General features: G+C 42.4%; 1 protein-coding gene across 2 annotated transcripts in view; it reads left to right on the forward strand.

Moving 5' to 3' along the window:
* Window positions 1-18999, forward strand: part of CACNA1C (calcium voltage-gated channel subunit alpha1 C) — a 774332-nt gene that overhangs the window by 679212 nt on the left and 76121 nt on the right. For both annotated transcript variants that reach the window (XM_059726516.1, XM_059726515.1), the window contains 4 exons: window positions 35-181; window positions 1510-1711; window positions 2106-2264; window positions 4659-4769. In XM_059726516.1, coding sequence (XP_059582499.1) covers window positions 35-181; window positions 1510-1711; window positions 2106-2264; window positions 4659-4769 — 619 coding nt within the window. The remainder of the gene's footprint in view (window positions 1-34; window positions 182-1509; window positions 1712-2105; window positions 2265-4658; window positions 4770-18999) is intronic.

Here is an 18999-nt window from a genome sequence, read left to right on the forward strand (position 1 = left end):
TTCTTTTGTTTTTCTTCTGCTTTCCAAACAATAGGGGGTATTTCATTACATACAAAGATGGCGAGGTCACCCAGCCAATGATCCAGCCCCGGAGCTGGGAGAACAGCAAGTTTGACTTTGACAACGTTTTGACTGCCATGATGGCGCTCTTTACTGTTTCAACTTTTGAGGGTTGGCCAGAGTGAGTGCACAGCTGAGCAGGTGGCCAAGGAAGGGGTATGGTGGTGGGGATAAATGCAAATTCTTCATTCCTTTCTAAAAAGGAATTTAAGATCTAGAGCTCTGAAGTGTTGTGCATTGCTGCAGTGCACTGATAATTAGTTGCTAAATTCCACCCTAGAGGTGACTGTATTTCAGTAATTGGAGAAATGATTCCCATAATACCTTCTGTTGTCTTCACGGAGAGTTGTGAAGCTTTATTATCTCCTTTTTTTAAAGATATAACTAAGAAAGTGCAGTTTATTGTATTGAGAATATGAATACATAGGTACATATGCTATATATACAATACATACACATACTATATACAGTATATAAAATATTGTATATATTTATTATATTTTACATACTTTGCTTATAAGCTCCTTGAAGCAGAGCCTGTTGCTTCTTTATGTTTTGCTCGTAGTGAGTAACAATTATTAGTTATAATAGGAGTAGTTTGTTGTTATGGGTAATAAAATTTATGAGTTATAATATTGATCGTATTACTGTTTCAACTGAGTGCAAACTATTTTTCCCATCTTGCCTGTTCCATTTAGATGCCCAGTCTCAAATACCTGATACTGCCTAATTTTCAGGACGTAATGGCTCCCCATCCTACCACTCTCAATTTGTACTGTGAACTCCTTGTCAGGTGTTTTATCAGTATTTAAGAGCATTGTGCATTTTCTTACAAAAGCCTTTCCATCACTGCCAAGCTAGTGTGAGTTGCAGCTGTGTAGGCCTCTCAGTGCTGACCAGATATGAGCTATCTGACAACACCAACTTGTCTGTGACAGGGGCAGTACCAACATGAGTGACTTAATGGCATTCCCCCCATCTGCTAGTTGGGCTCCAGAGTGCTCTCACCTGATAGTGCCAACATGGTTTCAAATAATTAAAAGTACTGAGATCATCATTCCACACAGAACTCTTGTGAGTAGCACCAGGTTGTTGACAAATTGGACTGTCCCTTCCTTATTTGCATTATATTAAATTGAAGGTCTCGTCGTTTTAACCTTTTAAATGGTTAAGCTGTAGATGCACCTGGACATTGAGCAGGATGGGCAGAATTGAATGGATAAAGCTAAGATCTGGATCTGCACTTTTATGAAAATTTGGGATTCAGATCTAAGAAGTTACTCTATACTTGTCCCAATACAAACAAAATCATTTTTTAGCTTGGATAACATTAGAAGAAATTAAGTTACCCCATTAGATTTCAATATCTTTTATAGTTCACCAAGTTGCTATGAGATTATACTCTTGAAAATGTTTTAAGTTCTCCAATGTGTCCCTCTTTGCCTCCAGGTTGTTGTACAGATCCATTGATTCCCACATGGAAGATGTTGGACCCATCTATAACCACAGGGTGGAGATCTCCATTTTCTTCATCATCTATATCATCATCATTGCCTTCTTCATGATGAACATCTTTGTTGGTTTCGTCATTGTCACGTTTCAGGAACAAGGAGAGCAGGAGTACAAGAACTGTGAACTGGACAAGAATCAGGTAATTTACAGCTGCTCAGTGTAGCTAAGGGTATGAAATAAAACAAGACATAGACCCCAAAAGGAAGACATGAGGGCTACCAACAGGCCAAAACCCTAGGCTGGCACTTCCAATATCTCTTGAAAATTATGTAAAAGAAATTTTTCTTAAGAGCCCACATAAAAGGTCAAAGTCTATTGTAGGCTTGTATGCCACCTACATTTCAACAAGATTTCCTGCATCCAACTAAGAGCAATACGTAGCCCAGAGGGAGGACAAGTGAAAGGCTCCAGTAGGTAGCATTTGTTTATTTTATTGCTTCAATTTTAGTCCAAAAGAAACGCTCACCAAAAAAATTACCAAATGTTATTTGTTACTCATCATAAATGTATAATCTGCCTTGTCTCTTTAACAGCGTCAGTGTGTAGAATATGCCCTGAAGGCTCGTCCCCTGAGGAGGTACATCCCTAAGAACCAATACCAATATAAAGTGTGGTATGTGGTGAACTCCACCTATTTTGAGTACCTGATGTTCGTTCTGATCCTGCTGAACACTATCTGCCTGGCCATGCAAGTAAGTAAAGCATGCTTATTTGTTCTGTGAGGGTGGTACATGGGCAGTCTGGTCAGTGCTAGGAGTGGTAAAACACCCAAGCATGTTCAGCGAGGACTTGATCTTTGAGGATTTTAGCTGCTGAGTTTTATCAGATCCCTGCCAAGACTAAGCAAGCTGCTGTTTTTTCAGATATTTATAATTTGCCTGAAAGTGGTCAGAATTTCACAGGGAGAGCAAAAGGCACATCTGTGACACACAAGCCGCCCCCCCCCCCCACCCCCGCCCCACCAGATCAAAGTCCCTACTCCAAAGTCTGGGAGTGCAAAAGCTTTTTGAATACAAAGTGTCCTGTTTCTTTTTTAAAAGGTGAAATAACAGGTCTGTGTCCATCCCCGCCCTCCCTTCCTCCCCCCTTATACCTCCCCGCCTTGCTCTCAGAAACAACTGAATTATTTTGGTCTGAAACATTCTTTAAGAAAAATCAGCCTGCAGAAAACAACATAGAATTTTTTAGTGCAAACAGTTCAAGTTCAGCAAAGTTATAAGCAATTAAAAATAGTGTTATAATGCAGAAGGGCAAGCCTGATAATAGGTGCAGCTACCAGTTTCAATTACTATGGGGGGTAGAAGAGGATGAATAGTAACATGGCAAAATTTGCAGAGAATATATTCGTTGGCTTAATCAAGGCTAGAGGAGACCAAGAGTATCTTCATAGGTTCATAATAAAGCTAAGTGAATGGACAGCATGATTGCAGATTTAATTCAGTGTTGACAAATGCAAGGCAATGCACATTGGAAAGAATAATTTGAACTACTCATGTATATTGCTGGATTCTAAATTAGGTGTAATTACTCAGGAAAAGACTTGGCTTTATTATGAACAACTCAATGAAACCTCTGTTCAATGTGCAGCAGCAGTCAAAGAAGTAAACAAAATGTTAGGAAAAATGACCATGCCGCAAATTAGATCAATTATGAGACCTCAGTTGGAACTAGTGTTGTGGTAACTCCCTTCTCAAAAATATATATGAAATAGAAGGGGTGCAGAGACTTGTGACAACATTATAAGCTCTATGGGAATACTTCCATGCAGGTCTGGAGAAAATGAAAAAGAAACTGTGACAAATAAGGGACATAATGGAGGGGTATACCATAATAAATGATATAGAGAAGGTAAACTAAGGTTGCTCGTCTATTCTTTTTTTGTTATAATATGGGAACATATTTCTTGCGACAAATTTAAAACTTGCGACATATTTAACACTAATTAAATAAAATACTGGTTTTACTTGATACATAGTTTACCTGTGGAATTTATGAAGTATCATTGATACCTAGAGGTTAGTATGTTTAAGAAAAGAATGGACACTTATGAGAATAATAAAAACAACCAGAATTGCAATAGAAGAGCTTGAAAAGATTAGAAATATAAAGCCTTATACTTGAAGGTGTCAGCCAATCATGAACAGACAGGAGACCTAGTTCACAAAAGCACTTAACCACCTCCTTAAGTCCATCCCCATTCAGCAAAGCACTTGAACACATGCTCTATTGAACTAGGGCCAGAGTTAGGATGAACCTCCCATTTAAAGAGGTACTTTTGTAAATTATTGTTCAGTTTCTGTCTGAAGTTTCTGGCATTGACAATTTTTAGAAGCAAGCTACTAAATTAGACTGACTATTCATTTGTTCCAGTATGACAACAATACCCATATTGTACTGAAGCAGTGATTCCCAACCAGGGTACCACAGCACTCTGAGGTGTCTTGAGATTCTTTCAAGGGTGCTGTGGGGCATTAACACTGTAAGATGAGTAAAAATGAAGAGCAGTGTAAGAATGTAGCTGGGCGCCTCGGGTGGTTGCTGCACAAAGGAGCAGCAGCAACTTCCAGTTACTGCTGTTATCACCATTGCAATTCCATGGCTGTAGCAAAAGCCAGGTTTTTTGCCTCCCACCCCATCAGTACCCTGGTTACACCACTGAACATATGTCGCAATATAAGACTGGAGATTTCAAATAGGAATTTATAGTATTAAAAATGTTCTGACTTGTAGTGGTCTTTCTGAATTCTTTACAACAGAAGAATTGCTCCATTATTTTTCTGTAGTAAAAACATGAATGAAAAGTAAGAACTGGCATTTTTGATGGGTACCTTAAGTCTAAAAAGTTTGAGAACTGCTAATCTAGAGTAATCGTAGAGGGCTTCCAATCCTGTTTGACTCATCTGAAGGGCAGTTATTGCTGTGAATGAGTTCAAAGAGAAGGGAGGGTTAGACATTAAAGAATATGGAGATTAGGATTCTTTTTTAGAGGACCTAAACATGAAGGAGGATGAGCCTGGCATCCTGTATAAGTGAATGAACCCATTCAGTTCATTTTTCACAGTGTTTCTGGGATATCTGTTTTTCAGCACTACGGTCAGAGCTGCATGTTTAAGGAAGCCATGAATATCCTCAACATGCTCTTCACTGGTCTCTTCACTGTTGAGATGGTTCTGAAACTAATCGCCTTCAAACCTAAGGTAGGTGTTGTGGTTTTGGAATTTTCTTCCCTGTGTACATGCTGGGTAGGAGGAAGGAGAAGGAAGAGGTGAATATATATAATAGCACCCCTCCATCACCCAACCAATAACTGAACAGAAACAGTTGCTCTCTGGATTGGAGTCTCACCCTGTGTTTGAAGGAATCTTTCTTATGTAGAAAGTATACATTTTAGGAGGGGAAGGAACCTGGTTCTTTGTTATTATGAAGTCATTATAGTTACTTTAGAATTAAGCTGTAACATGATTTCCATGATGAATGCTGTTCTAATGCTCTTTGACTGTCCTAAAATCAAATTATATTATATAATTTAGCCTGAAACGGTTCATGATCAGTCTCCAAGGCAAAACAGTATTTTAAAAAGAGAAGAACAAAAAGCAAAGTTAATCAAACCCAACTCATTTCAATTTATGGAACTTGGTGAAACATATGTTGAAAAAAAATGTTCCAACTGTCTTATTCCTGTGTCAAAATGGGTGGCAGGTTGGGCCTGTGCACCTGTCCTCTGTAGGGACTATGGTGAAAGTCTGGGATGGATGACTTTCATTCTGAAATTTAAAATTGATGGTTACTGTTAGGAGCACCATTGGATCCTGTCTGAATAGAATATGATGTTCACAGGAGTATTATGTTCCACCAGTATAACTCTACCAAAGGAAAAGTTTGAAATTTAAAAGCTCTTCCAAGTCGGCCAGTACATCTCTTAGTCTTACATGATGCAAGGTCTTTAACTTTGTAATGTATATTCACCATGTGTCATGAGGTCTAGATAAGGATTTTAACAAAGCAATGATCTCCAACATGTCTGATGACCAGGCTCATAATTTCTGTCACAAAAGTTAGAAGCACTTCCCTTTTCTATCTTGCCATATTCCTATCCCTCCCCACAGTAACATTCTGCTCATCCTCCACTGAAACCAACTTTGTTTTCCAACATCATCTCTAGGTTGACCCTTCTCTCACCCCAACCAATACCTTTCTCTCCTCCACCACCTTTTCTATAATATCTTTGACAAACTAGAGGACTATTAGAAATCATAATCTCTATCCCCAGCCACTCCAGTAACTCCCTCCCTTCTCCTATTATTCTATTAAATATAGTGCTTACACGTATTAAAAACTCTCCCTGATGTGGAAGCAGAGGTTGGAACTTTTTGTGAGGCCTCAGAAATGGTGCTTGTGAAGTTTAAAAGCACTACGAGCTGAACTAGCAGGTCTTGTAACTTCCATGGAGCTTTCAAGTTTGAGATTGTGCTATGTATGTAATCATGAAACACTTCTAACACTTTAATGTGCAGATGAGGTTTTTCTAAACATCTAAGAATATACTGCATATATTTACTATTGGTCTTCTGGTTAGGTTCTTCTTCAGTAAAAACAAACAAAAAAACCCAGCTTCCTACCCATCAGAGGAATGGGGTTCTGGAACAGCTTTCCAACAGGAGCAGTGAGGGCTAGAAACTAAATTTCTTTCAAGATCAAGCCTGATTAAATTTATTTAAAAGATTTTATTGTATGGTTGCCTAAAACAGCAGGGATTCAGGCTCAGTGACACACAAAGTTCCTTCCAGTTCTGTGCCTTATGTTCCTATATTCATTCTAGTTTTCAAACCTTATTCCTGGCTCTGATCATCTTGAGATTAAAAAAAATATATTGCCAAGAATTTACCAAAGAAGTAACTTTGGCTACAACACAGTTAAAGATCAGAATACAATATATTTTCTTAGGGACCAAAGTATTAGAGCTGGAACAAAGAGTCTTGAAAGTCAAGTCATTCTTGGCTATGAGTCAAACACCAACCCTTCCTCAATCTGAAAAAATAGGCAATTAAATATTAATCAATTTATCAAATAAAAATAAGGGTGCCTATATACCAAAAAATAGTTCTAGCACTTAAAGGGTTGAAACAGATGTCACCTGCTGTCTCATTTGTGCCACCTTAATTTTTTTTATGGTAGCACAAATGATGAGCAAATAAATGTTGTTACCCTTTGTTGCACCTCACGGAAAGAAAATTAGCGCTGCAACAAAAGCTAGTAATAGATTTTGCCACTTTATTACAGCAGATGTCTATTATAGCTATTACCTCTGTGGCCCTTTCCCCGCTCAGCCAGACCCATGACCTGGGTCTGGCTGAGTGGAGAAAAGGAGCTTCCCCACTCAGCCAGAACTGTGGCTCTGTCTGGGCAAAGGAAAAGCCCACTCTCCCCTGCTTTTCCCCTGCAAATGCGGAGTGCGGGATCCCTGTTTGAGTTTCCCCTCTCCCCCATGCTTGTAGGCAAGGAGGGAAATCCCCTGCAGGAGATTCTCCTACTCACCACCCTGGTGGGAAGGTATCTGCAAGCAGGAGTTTTCTCCTGCTTGTAAACATGCCTCAAGTCAGGGTGCAACAACTGGAGATGTCTATAGATGACCTTGCAGCACAATCAGCTGTGCCATGCCATGTCATGGCTCAGCTGATCGTGCTTCAGTAAAGATGTCTGTTTCTCGCCAAATAATTCATACTTTGGTGGGGGGGAGGAGAGCAATGACCAGCGGGAATTACAGAGGGAAAGGAATTAACCTACAGAAAGAGCTAATACAGAAAAAAAATCCTACCTTGAGCAGTCTATTAGAGCTGAAATCTGTTCTGTGTTAGGGCCATGACTCAAAGCCTGGGAACTTAAAAATGCACTCTGCAACTCCCTGGTGCCTTCCTTGTGTGACCTGTAGTCAGCAGCGTTCCTTCTTGGACGCCTCCATCTTGATCTAAACTGCCTGCTGAAGAAGGAAACCACTGTTTCCATGAGGCTATTTGGATCAAGGTGGGCCACTGTAAGGTAGAACCCATAGTCTCTCTGTTTGAACCACACAAATGGATCTGAAAATGACTATAAGTAGAATATGCTCTATTGTATGCATCTCAGCTGGGTGCAGTCTTCCAGTTCTGAGGCCACTGCTAAGCAAGGGCTGGGCATCATGGCTGGAATAAAAATTAACACACTTGGATTGCAGAGAAGTGGTTGTCCCAGTGGATCTGAATGGTCTGAGAGATCATTTCTTCAGTCTGGGTGAAAGGCACCAAGATACCAGCAACTCCCCTTAAAACTGCCCAACTTCTTGAGTAAAAAAAACCCGAGAGACTTTAAGTGCTATTAATTTTGCCCAGATATAAATGACTAACTTAAATGCTTACAAGATCTCTGTCCTAGGTAGAATTGGCTGCTGTTTCCAAAGAAGTAAAGACCAAATCAATCTTTGATTAAGCTACTTTGTCTCTTTTGATGTTGTGCCCAAACTCTACTCTTCTCATTCTGAGGAGTTCCCAAACTTAATGGAGCAGCTACTACTTTAAAACTGACAGCAAGAGAACATGAAAGCTAGATGACGCCCTAAAGGAATTACGTTCTTGGATGAATAACAGTAAGAGGGTATACTTTCTGGGGAGAACAGTGCCAGAGAAGCAAAAGTGGGAGAAGCAGCAGAATGAAAATTTGCAAGTTTGCTCTTGAGAACCATCCACTTCCTTCAGCTGCAGGTCTTCTGAGCCCAACAGGAGTCAGTGTAGATAATATAACCATAAGGAAACTGCCATGCAGTTCTTTTCTTCCTAGTCACTCCCTGAAGGATACTTCAGAATGAAAATGGGCCCAGCATCCCTCAGTAGTTATAGTTAATGTCAGGGTGCGGACAGACATAATGGTTAGAATATGCTAAATACACTTCAGACCCCAAGGGCACATCCCCACGAGTGCACACTTGCATTCCCCATGGACCAAATAGTGGCAGTACATATTTTTGTTACTGTTATTTGTCCCTGGGAATGCCCCTGCATATGCGGTCTGGCATGGCTCAAATTGCCCTGGGTGAGACAGGGGAAGCTGGAACCAGTACCTGGGCTGGCCCCAACAGCCTTACCTGGGGTCCTGGGGGGTCTTCTGGGGAAGCAGTGGTGGCAATCCAGGCACTCAGACCCTGGCCAGCAGCCAGAACATGGCTCTGGCTGGCCAAGCTCCTTTCTGGTGGTACACACTGCTGCCACATGCGCTGCGTCACTTTTCTGCACCATTTTTTTTACACCAAGGTCTCTGTGTCAAAAAAACCCACTGTGCTTCAAACTAGCAGTGCAGCGAACACATGCACATGTACCATGTGCAGTATGTGGTGCCAAAAAATGGAAGTGCACAGTCATGAGAACACACCCCAACAGTCTAGATGTGCAGGGCCACTTAAGATTGGTTTAAGGAACATTTCAAAAACACACCAGGAAAATCAAGTAAAACTTTGAGCGGTCCTCTGTGAGCCAGCTCAATGCTACATGGAGACATAGCATTCCATGCCTAGTGTTTCATCAGTCCTCCAAGCATCCCAAACTGCACTGTGCCTCAATGCCTCTCCCCCCAAGCACATGGGGCATTTATATACATGCTCCAGGAGGAGGGGCACTTTAAATAGAGTGGCTCCAAGAGGCGCTCTAATTAAAGCACCCAGACTGTCACATGTAAAACATTCCCATGCTGAAAAATGGTGAGGAGGGCACTTCAAAAGCTCATCAAACAAGCTTTAGTTAAAGTGCCCCCATTTTTCAGCATGCGGATGCTGATATACATGACACTGGAGTCTGCTGGAGCACAGTAATTACCACATTCCAAGTTATATTATTAACCAAGTTATATTATTATTTGAGTTATATGATTAATCGATATTATTAACTTGAGTTAATATATTATTAACTTGATTAATTGAGTCTGCTCTAACTCGCTGTAATTACAATGCATCAGAGCAGCCTTGATGCACATGTGTAGGTGCCTGGCTGCTCTGGAAAGCAGCAGGACTCTACTGTGCAAACAGACCACAGTCTACATAGGAGAGGCAAAGCTTCCATGTCAGTTTGCCTTCCTTGCTACAAACAGAGTGGTGGAGTCCCAGGCTCACTTTGGGCAGAGAACAGGAGTAGAGGGTTTGCCAGGTGCTGGGAACCTGGTCTCTGGTAACCAAGTAGGTGGCCACATGGCCTCCCCCCAGCACCTGGCAATCCTTCTAGCACTACCCTAAATGAGCCGAAGATCCTGTTGAGTGAGGTCTATTTCCTGCTGCAGCAAATGTGTGCGCACACACACACACACATACCTGTGCGTCCCCAGTCAGGATACCACCACAAAATGTTTGGTAACATGTAAATATGTTCTTTAATAAATGCAATCAATCTTTTTCAATTTATTTTTATTTCTTTTCTTTTTTTTTCTTTGAGAAGGGGAGTGGAAATTGCAGTTGTGGGTTATGATGTCTTCCTCTATACTGGTGACCAGCCAATCCAGGACTTTCTTCCCCTCTAGAGGAATCCTTAGGGAAACTCCACATACTGGAAGGCTTGATGGTCTGGATACTTTACCATCGCTTGGCAGCATTTTGTCAGCAGTGCAGTCCCTAAAATGTGACAGTTCTACTTAGAGCCCTTAGCAATGTACATGTGGACGCTTCCAACCACAGACAAATGTGACCTGGTTCCTAATCAGTGGCATTCTTAGAACAGGTTACGTGTTATGTATGTCTGCACCGTAAGTCTCTCTCAGCCAGGATCACAGCAGGAGCTGTTGAAGGAGCAATAACTGTGTGGAGCACATTGCTGCTCATTCATGCCTTGTCCAAGAAAAAGTACCTAAGGGAATGAGATGGGTGCTGTAGCCATCCAGGAGCTCATGGCCACAGAACCTGTTTTTCTCAGGAGAAATCACTAGAGAATAGTACATGAATGACAGCTGTGTAGAAGGGTCGAATTACAGCAAACCCAGCCTTCCCAGCATGAAAAAGGCCAGCACTGGTGTAATAGCCATGACTATGAGAAGTTTATTGCTACTCCTGTCCAACCTCTTTTCAGCAAGTTTTTGAAAGACATGGCAAGATCTGATTCTGAATAGATTTTTCACTATATCCAGGGACCCTCCATCATTATTTATCTCTTGAGGCTTGTTTTCTTGAGGAGGCATCCTCTGCTGAGTCTGTTTTCTTGGTAGCAAGAGAAAGACCCAATAGGAAATCAGTTCTGGAAGTGCTAAAAGCCCAAACTGTCCCTAGCATAGGGAACTCAGTTGATGAATCCAGATTTAAAATGATGGTATTTTGGAGGTAAAATGGGGTAAAAAAAACCCCACTGTGCTGCAACTTGATGTGAGAGTAGAGATCCAGAGAACAAAAAGCAGTCTTTAGGCTAAAGAACCACATTAAATCTAGGGCTCACCTCCTGGCACTATTTTGTGCTCAGTAAACAGTACTCAAAGGCGGTACACAGACAAGGGGGTTTCTGGCACTAGTGATGGCTGCCTCTGCAATCATCTGCTGGGTTTCTGTCCTCCTCTTTTGGCCCTATTTCATGAACAGTGCCTCCTCTTTAGTTAGTCTCTGTGGTTTACTACATCAGTAGGCTACTCTCCCCTCAGGGGCAATGCTGTGTTTTAGCTGCTTTAGCCCTTTATTTGCAGAAGAACAGGACAGTACCGCCTCTGAGCAAATGTCTTTCTGTGTGCTGTGTATTTCCAGAGGAAAAGAGCAATCCTCTCAGGTTTTAGCAGTGTAAGGCACACAGACTGTTACTGGCTGACCTACTCCAGGCTGGAGGAGGAAATGAAGAGTGAAAGATTTGTTAATAATATGAGAGAGAGTTACAGTGGCTAGGGCTGTTGATAAGGAAAGCATCCACTACTTGCCTATATCTCCTGACAGAGTATTAATAGGTTGCTCTAAAGCATGTCTCCCAAATGGTCCTGAGTGTTTGTCTTGGCCAAGTCCCATAAACTGATTCAAAATGAGTTATTTCAAACAGGCAGGCAGTTTAAAGTGATGCTGTTGAGACAAAGAGAGACTAGCCTTTTGGTGTTTTGAGCCAACCATTCTGTTGAGCTGTTTTGTGATCAGGTTTTATGATCTGGGCTTGTCTCATTAGGATTGCAGGGGATAGTCCAATATTTGTACCCAGGCATTGGTGTCTCCCACCCCAACCTGCCAATAACAAGCCTGTAATCTGGAATTTCATTAAACATGAGAGGCCGATTTTACTAATGCTATAACCTGTGGCACTGCCTGTTTCATGCAGAGATGCATATTTATAATTCATATAGGTAAAGACAATGGATAAAGGAGCAGATTCATCTCTCTTTTAACTGTGCTGGCTTCATTGAAGTTACAGGAAATTAATATGAGGAAGGTTTTTTTCAAAGAATCTTAGAGCCATCAGAGCCATTAAATTGATTCTTTAATTGCTGAGTCTTTCATGCCGTGCTTATCTTCTCAGGAAAGGATCTTTATATTCTTTCAGAAACATTTATTAAGCCATAAATAAGAATTTTGATAGCTATGGATTTCCACTTCCACCTTCTCCATTACCCCAAATTCAGAAAGATACTTCAATGGGAGGGACCTGCAAAAGTTAGGCACAGATTTATGTACCTTTGCTGAATCAGGGAAATCCTGGGGAATCTCAAGGAATCATAGACATCGGAGCTGTTAAAGATAACCAAGTTCAGTTTCCTTGTCAGCCAGTGTAGGGGCCATCATGTTTCTCTTCTTGGCATTTATATATAGGTGACTACTATGTCACCCACAGCTCAGTGTATAGCCAAGCAGGGCATGTTTATTCTTCACAAGATAACTACTTCAGATCTTTCATTATCATTGCTGAGTTTCTTTGAATTCCCTCCATTTTAATATTGTTTCAGCATAGCAGAATTCAGAATTGCATTCATTAGTCTAAATGAGTCTCACAATAAATCCAGGAGCTATGCCCCCCCTGTAGTTCCAGGAGGTTTTGATACTCAAAATAGTGGGAGTCTTGGCTGGCAGTCCTTTTATTACTAAGGAAACACTCCCACCCTTGATCATAATTGATTCCTCCTTGTTTATTAATAGGCCAACTTTCTCTTTAATTTTTCTTTTTCTCCAGATATATTTGCCTTTCCTCATTCCCCTTTAAGTCCTTCAGTTAGTGTTAATCATGCATTTAGTGCCATTCTATTTTCTTTTCTTTCAAGCCTGCAAAATTGCTCATCTGTTTTGGTTCCCTCCTTGCTACTCCATTTCTAGTTCCTGTTCTTTTATACACTCAGACTTTTGAACAGTCCATCTTGAAGCTGTATTGACTGCTTCTATTCCTTGCCTTCTAGCCTTTCATAGGAATTGCTGTCTGTCATGCCTTGAATAGGATGTACTTTAGGATGCTTCAGCCTTTTCTCACACCACTGAATTTTTATATACTCTTCCATTGTTGGCAGGACAAATTATGCTGAGGGGAAACCAGCACGGGTTCGTAGCAGGCAGATCTTGCCTGACTAATCTAGTCTCTTTTTATGACCAGGTTACGAAACGCCTGGACACAGGAGGAGGGGTGAATGTCATATACTTAGACTTCAGGAAGGCCTTTGATACGGTATCCCACCCCATACTGGTGAACAAGTTAAGAGGCTGTGACTTGGATGACTACACAGTCCGGTGGGTGGCGAATTGGCTAGAGGGTCGCACCCAGAGAGTTGTGGTGGATGGGTCGGTTTCGACCTGGAAGGGTGTAGGCAGTGGGGTCCCGCAGGGCTCGGTCCTTGGACCGATACTCTTCAATGTCTTCATCAGCGACTTGGACGAGGGAGTGAAATGTACTCTGTCCAAGTTTGCAGATGACACAAAGCTATGGGGAGAAGTGGACATGCCGGAGGGCAGGGAACAGCTGCAAGCAGACCTGGACAGGTTGGACAAGTGGGCAGAAAACAACAGAATGCAGTGCAACAAGGAGAAATGCAAAGTGCTGCACCTAGGGAGGAAAAATGTCCAGCACACCTACAGCCTAGGGAATGACCTGCTGGGTGGCACGGAAGTGGAAAGGGATCTTGGAGTCCTAGTGGACTCCAAGATGAACATGAGTTGGCAGTGTGACGAAGCCATCAGAAAAGCCAATGGCACTTTATCATGCATCAGCAGATGCATGATGAATAGATCCAAGGAGGTGATACTTCCCCTTTATCGGGCGCTGGTCAGATGCAGTTGGAGTACTGCGTGCAATTCTGGGCGCCGCACTTCAAGAGGGATGTGGATAACCTGGAGAGAGTCCAGAGAAGGGCCATTCGCATGGTTAAGGGCTTGCAGACCAAGCCCTACGAAGAGAGACTAGAGAACCTGGACCTTTTCAGCCCTCGCAAGAGAAGGTTGAGAGGCAACCTTGTGGCTGCCTATAAGTTCATCACGGTGGCACAGAAGGGAATTGGTGATATAAGTTCATCACGGGGGCACAGAAGGGAATTGGTGAGTATTTATTCACCAAGGCGCCCCCGGGGGTTACAAGAAACAATGGCCATAAGCTAGCAGAGAGCAGATTTAGATTGGACATTAGGAAGAACTTCTTCACAGATAGAGTGGCCAAGGTCTGGAACGGGCTCCCAAGGGAGGTGGTGCTCTCCCCTACCCTGGGGGTCTTCAAGAGGAGGTTAGATAAGCATCTAGCTGGGGTCATCTAGACCCAGCACTCTTTCCTGCCTATGCAGGGGTTCGGACTCGATGATCTATTGAGGTCCCTTCCGACCCTAACATCTATGAATCTATGAATTGCACCATTCTTGTCAAGTTCCTCAATTTGTGAAATCCAATGCTCTTCAAACTCCAATAGCCTAAGAAATGTGTATGCATCTAAGGATAATGTATCCTATGATAACCTTTATGATACCTGAGCACCTGTCTCTCATCAAGAACTCTGGCATATTTGGGTGGATCAGAATGAGGAGCCTTCCACTGATATAATCATATCAAAAAACCTGGCTACAACAAAGTTATTTGCAGCCCATTCCTGCAACCTACTTAAGGTCCTTACTGTGTATTACAAATGGCAAACATGCTTGTGTTGCAGCCAAGTCCTCCAGAGTGGAGTGGAGTTGTGGTATAGGCCATATTTCATATCAGGAGTACAACTGGGACATAAATGGTTTGCCCTTAACCCTATGGGGTCACAACCCAGGGGATCAGGACCAGACAGGGGCAGGAAGCGCGGGTGCCAACTAAAGTAGAGAGTCAAAAGATCAAAAGCAGACAGGTCAAAAGGCCAAGGTCTGTAAAGGACTGGGATGCAGGCAGTCATCGTAGGTAGAACCATGAGTTGAGGGGATGAGGTAGGTAAAGGAGGTCAGCAGTCATTAGCCAGGGGTCGAGAGTAGGCAGTTATAGCTGTCCAGGACTGAGATTTGGGTGATCTCTGAACGAAAGTCACAAGCCCTGAGCCAGATATCAGAAGACAGGGGTTTGGACTGGAGCGTGGGGTCAAGAAGCCAGCAAGCCTGGAAGCATGGGGTCAAGGAGCTAGAATGGCAGACAGGAAGCTCAGGGGTCTGGGTAGATGGCTGGAACAAGGAGTCAGAAGGTAGGAGCCAGGGAACCAGATAAAGCCAGAACACCAACAAAAAAAACCCAAGGAACAGGAAAGTAGGAACAAACAAGCAGGAGTCATAGGCTAGACAAAGAGGTATCTGTCCTGTTGAGTAGCTTGCTGGGCACTGAAAGAAGAGACTTACAAACAGACAGCCACATGCATGCAGACAAATGAGACCAGCTAGGGGTAGCTAGGCCACTGACAGGTTGGTTCACTCAGTAATCAGGGTCAGCTGGGGCACTTTATCCTGCTTGCTACCCTAACTCCTGAAACTTCAGGATCAGGTTATCCATGAGAGAAAACTAGAGCTTCCCTCTACCAGGGGACACCTGACTGGAAGCCACCCAAAACTTGTGACTAGACAGGCCTGATTGTTAAGGTTCACACACTGTAATTTCTTTCTACATTGGATTTGGGGGGATGTTTTACAGATTGTGGCTGGATAGCCATCTGCCTGATTTCTGTCATCAGCCTCAACTTCATCTTTCTCTGTAACAAATAGCAAGCTAGAACAGACTGAACTAAAAGAGCTTCTGACTGACTGTCTTACCTACCCACTGCAAAAAGGGCACTTTTCCCTCCTTTATTGACTTTGTTATTTGAAGACAATAGCCTGCAAGGAAAAGGAGGATGGGAGTAAAAGAGAACAAAGAAAATACTGAGCCTTAGGCTTTGAAAAGAAAAAATATAGAAGGGGCAGTATAAAGAAGGAAAAGATACTGGGCTTCTTTTGAGGGTGAAAGTGAGGAGAAGATGATATAACATGGAGAGAACAGGAACAGACCAAATAACAGAACGTGATGACAGAAGAAAGAGGGAGAACAAAAAAAAAGAGAGTAAATAGAGAAGATGGGATATGGGAGAGAGAGAGAAATAGATCCAGGAGGATTTGTAAACAATGGACACAGTAAAGGAGAGTCTATTTCTAAAGGAAGAGAAAAGAAAAGATAAAGAAAGAGGAGAACACAAAACGGGCAAAGAGAAAACTAGCTTGAAAAAATGACAAGAAAAAGAAGAGCAGAGACAGAGAGAGGTGTAAAGGAAAATAGGGGGATGGAAAGGTAATAAACTTGAAGGCAAATGGAAATAAAAACCACGGGAAGTTTTCCATAGCTTTTAAGCTATTTTTGCTTCTGTTTCATGAAAGTTCCCTGGCAGGCTTCCCATGCCTTCATGTTGGAGAAGCAATGGTTTCTTACTCACAAGGCTCCTGATGTATTGTTCTGCCAGGATTAGAATTGGGTGAATAATCTGCAACAAATAATCTGTCCACTGTATTTCACCTTTTTGTATATGGATTGGGAGTGAAACACTCACCTGGTGCAAAGTGCACAGAGAAGTGGTGTGTCCCTTTTGCACACCACAAAACTGATGTACGCATTGGACCAAGATAAATATTAAGCCAGCATAGAAGAAATGCAACTGGTTATTCACAAACAGATTCATAGATATATTAATTAATAAACCTGCCTGCAGACTGGAGTAGTGCCCATTGGGTTGACCAAACAGCCACAGGTCGCAGGTCATGCGAGTAAATCTGCAATAGATGAGGTATCATTATGCTTATTGCACACAAAAGAAAACTGAGGCAGAGGGATTAGGTCTCTGAATCAGAAATGTACTTGTGGCACTGCTCAGAAGCTTAAAGTCCTGTGTATGTTTAAGTACTTTGCCAAATCAGGGCTAAATGTTTAGGGAAAGGTCAGTCGAGGAGTCCAGAAAAGGCAGCCAAAGAACCCTAATTTCCCAGCAACCAGCCCTGTACATCAGCTATGACAGCTTTTTATGATGTATTTTGTATTTGCAGTGATCTTTTTGCTAAGAGCTGGGAATGCAACAGGCTTCCATGCTTTTTGCATGGTGTATGTGTTATGATGGAACTCAAATGTATGGTCTTGAATGTCCATTAATTTGACACATTCTCTGACACTCATTCACAGTGCACCTGTACTGCAGTTATTCCTGAACTGTGTCTTCCTGTACTTCTGAGCAGCCCCCTACCACATTTAAATTGCTACGATAATGAAAAAAGTATAACAACAATAATTAATAGTTAACTCCAAACGTAAAGGATCAGACTCTCCCACTCCTTTATGGAAGTCTTTGGTTAGAAGGCTGGATGGAGGCGGCAGACAGTTGGACTTGCTCTCTCCATTGCATACCTGGCTTCATAGCCAATTATCATGAATGATACCGGACTTTGGGCATACGAGCTAAGGGCAATGGAAGTCCTTCTGCCCAGGGGAACAATGGAGCTGCTTTCTCCAGACATCTGACATAGGGGTTACAGTGGACAGTAAGCTGAGAATGAGTCAACAGTGTGCCCTTGTTGTGAAAAAGACTGACGGCATCCTGAGCTGCATTAGTAGTGGTGTTGCTAGCAGATTGAAGGAAGTGATTCTTCCCCTCTGTTCAACACTGGTGAGGCTACACCTGGAGTACAGTTTTGGGCCCCCTACTACAAAAAGAATGTGGACAAATTGCAGAGAGTCTAGTGGACAGCAATGCAAATGGTTAGGGGGTTGGGGCATATGACTTATGAGGAGAGGCTGAGGGAACTGGGCTTATTTAATCTAGAGAAGAGAAGACTGAGAAGGGATTTAATAGCAGCCTTCACCTACCTGCAGGGTGATTCCAAAGAGGATGGAGCTAGACTGTTCTCAGTGGTGATAGATGACAGAACAAGGAGCAATGGTCTCAAGTTGAAGCAAGGAATGTTTAGGTTAGATATTAGAAAAACTTTCTCATGGGGAAGTTAGTAAAGCACTGAAACAGGCTACCCAGAGAGGTTATGGAATCTCCATCCTTGGAGGTTTTTAAGACCTGACTAGACAACACCAAATGGCATAGTTGGAGACAGTACTGTTTTCTGCAGGGGGTTGGACTAGATGACTTCTTGAGGTCCCTTCCAGCCCTAATTTTCTGATTCTGACCTCTGGGGCTGCAATGCTTTCTAGTGCAGGCATAGATGGACTGGGGAGAGGGAAAGCTGTGGCCCCACATTCTCTCCTCCTAGCCTTAGAAGTTGGCCAAATGTGCCTGGGGAACAAGGTGCACCATGCCAGGTATGCCCAAAGAGCTAGGAAAGGAAGAAAAGACAGATGTTTTAAAAGGGGGTCTTGTGTCTCCTATAGCTCATATTGTACCATAGCTCCCTGGGCTGGAGTGGCCTTACCTCACCCAAAACACAAGTCAGTGGCTAAAAGTCAGTCAAGCATAGAGCACATCTAGTAGGGCTTCTGCCTAGAAAAGCACGAGATAGTAAAGCATCTGAGGGTTGCAACTACATGTCCTCAGACAGATACTGTTTAGCATTTTTTAAAATTAAACTTCTTATAGGAACCAGTTTATAAGAAAAAAGGGAGCCATATCCCTGTGAGTGTAAGGGCTAGACTCATTAGGTTAGGGTGCAGCTGAACTAGCCAGAAGAGTACTGAACAACAACACTGCTAGGCAGAGTAAGGTGAGCTATATCCCTGTGAGTGTAGGGTCTAGGCTCATTAGGTTAAAGAGTGCATCTAGCCAGAAAAGCTGAACAACAACACTCCAGGGCAGAGTAAGGTAATGAAGCACACAACAGGGGACTGGGTAACAGGACTGCTCTGCTAACATCCTCCAGGCACAACACAAACACAGCAGATAATGTACCTAGTCCTTTATGTGAGCATCCAAGGAACCCTCCTCAGTGTTTACTCTGTATTTTAGGTATTTTTTTTTTAAATCTGAGATGACTATAATATCAACCAAACCCATATAACCTATTTACTGCTGACCCTACTGAACCATCAGTAGGGTTCTTGTCATTTGTAGGAGTTTGAAGGAAAGTAAAGCATGT

The sequence above is a fragment of the Alligator mississippiensis genome, chromosome 4, assembly GCF_030867095.1.
Source record: "Alligator mississippiensis isolate rAllMis1 chromosome 4, rAllMis1, whole genome shotgun sequence".
In the NCBI taxonomy this organism is placed as follows: Eukaryota; Metazoa; Chordata; order Crocodylia; family Alligatoridae; genus Alligator; species Alligator mississippiensis.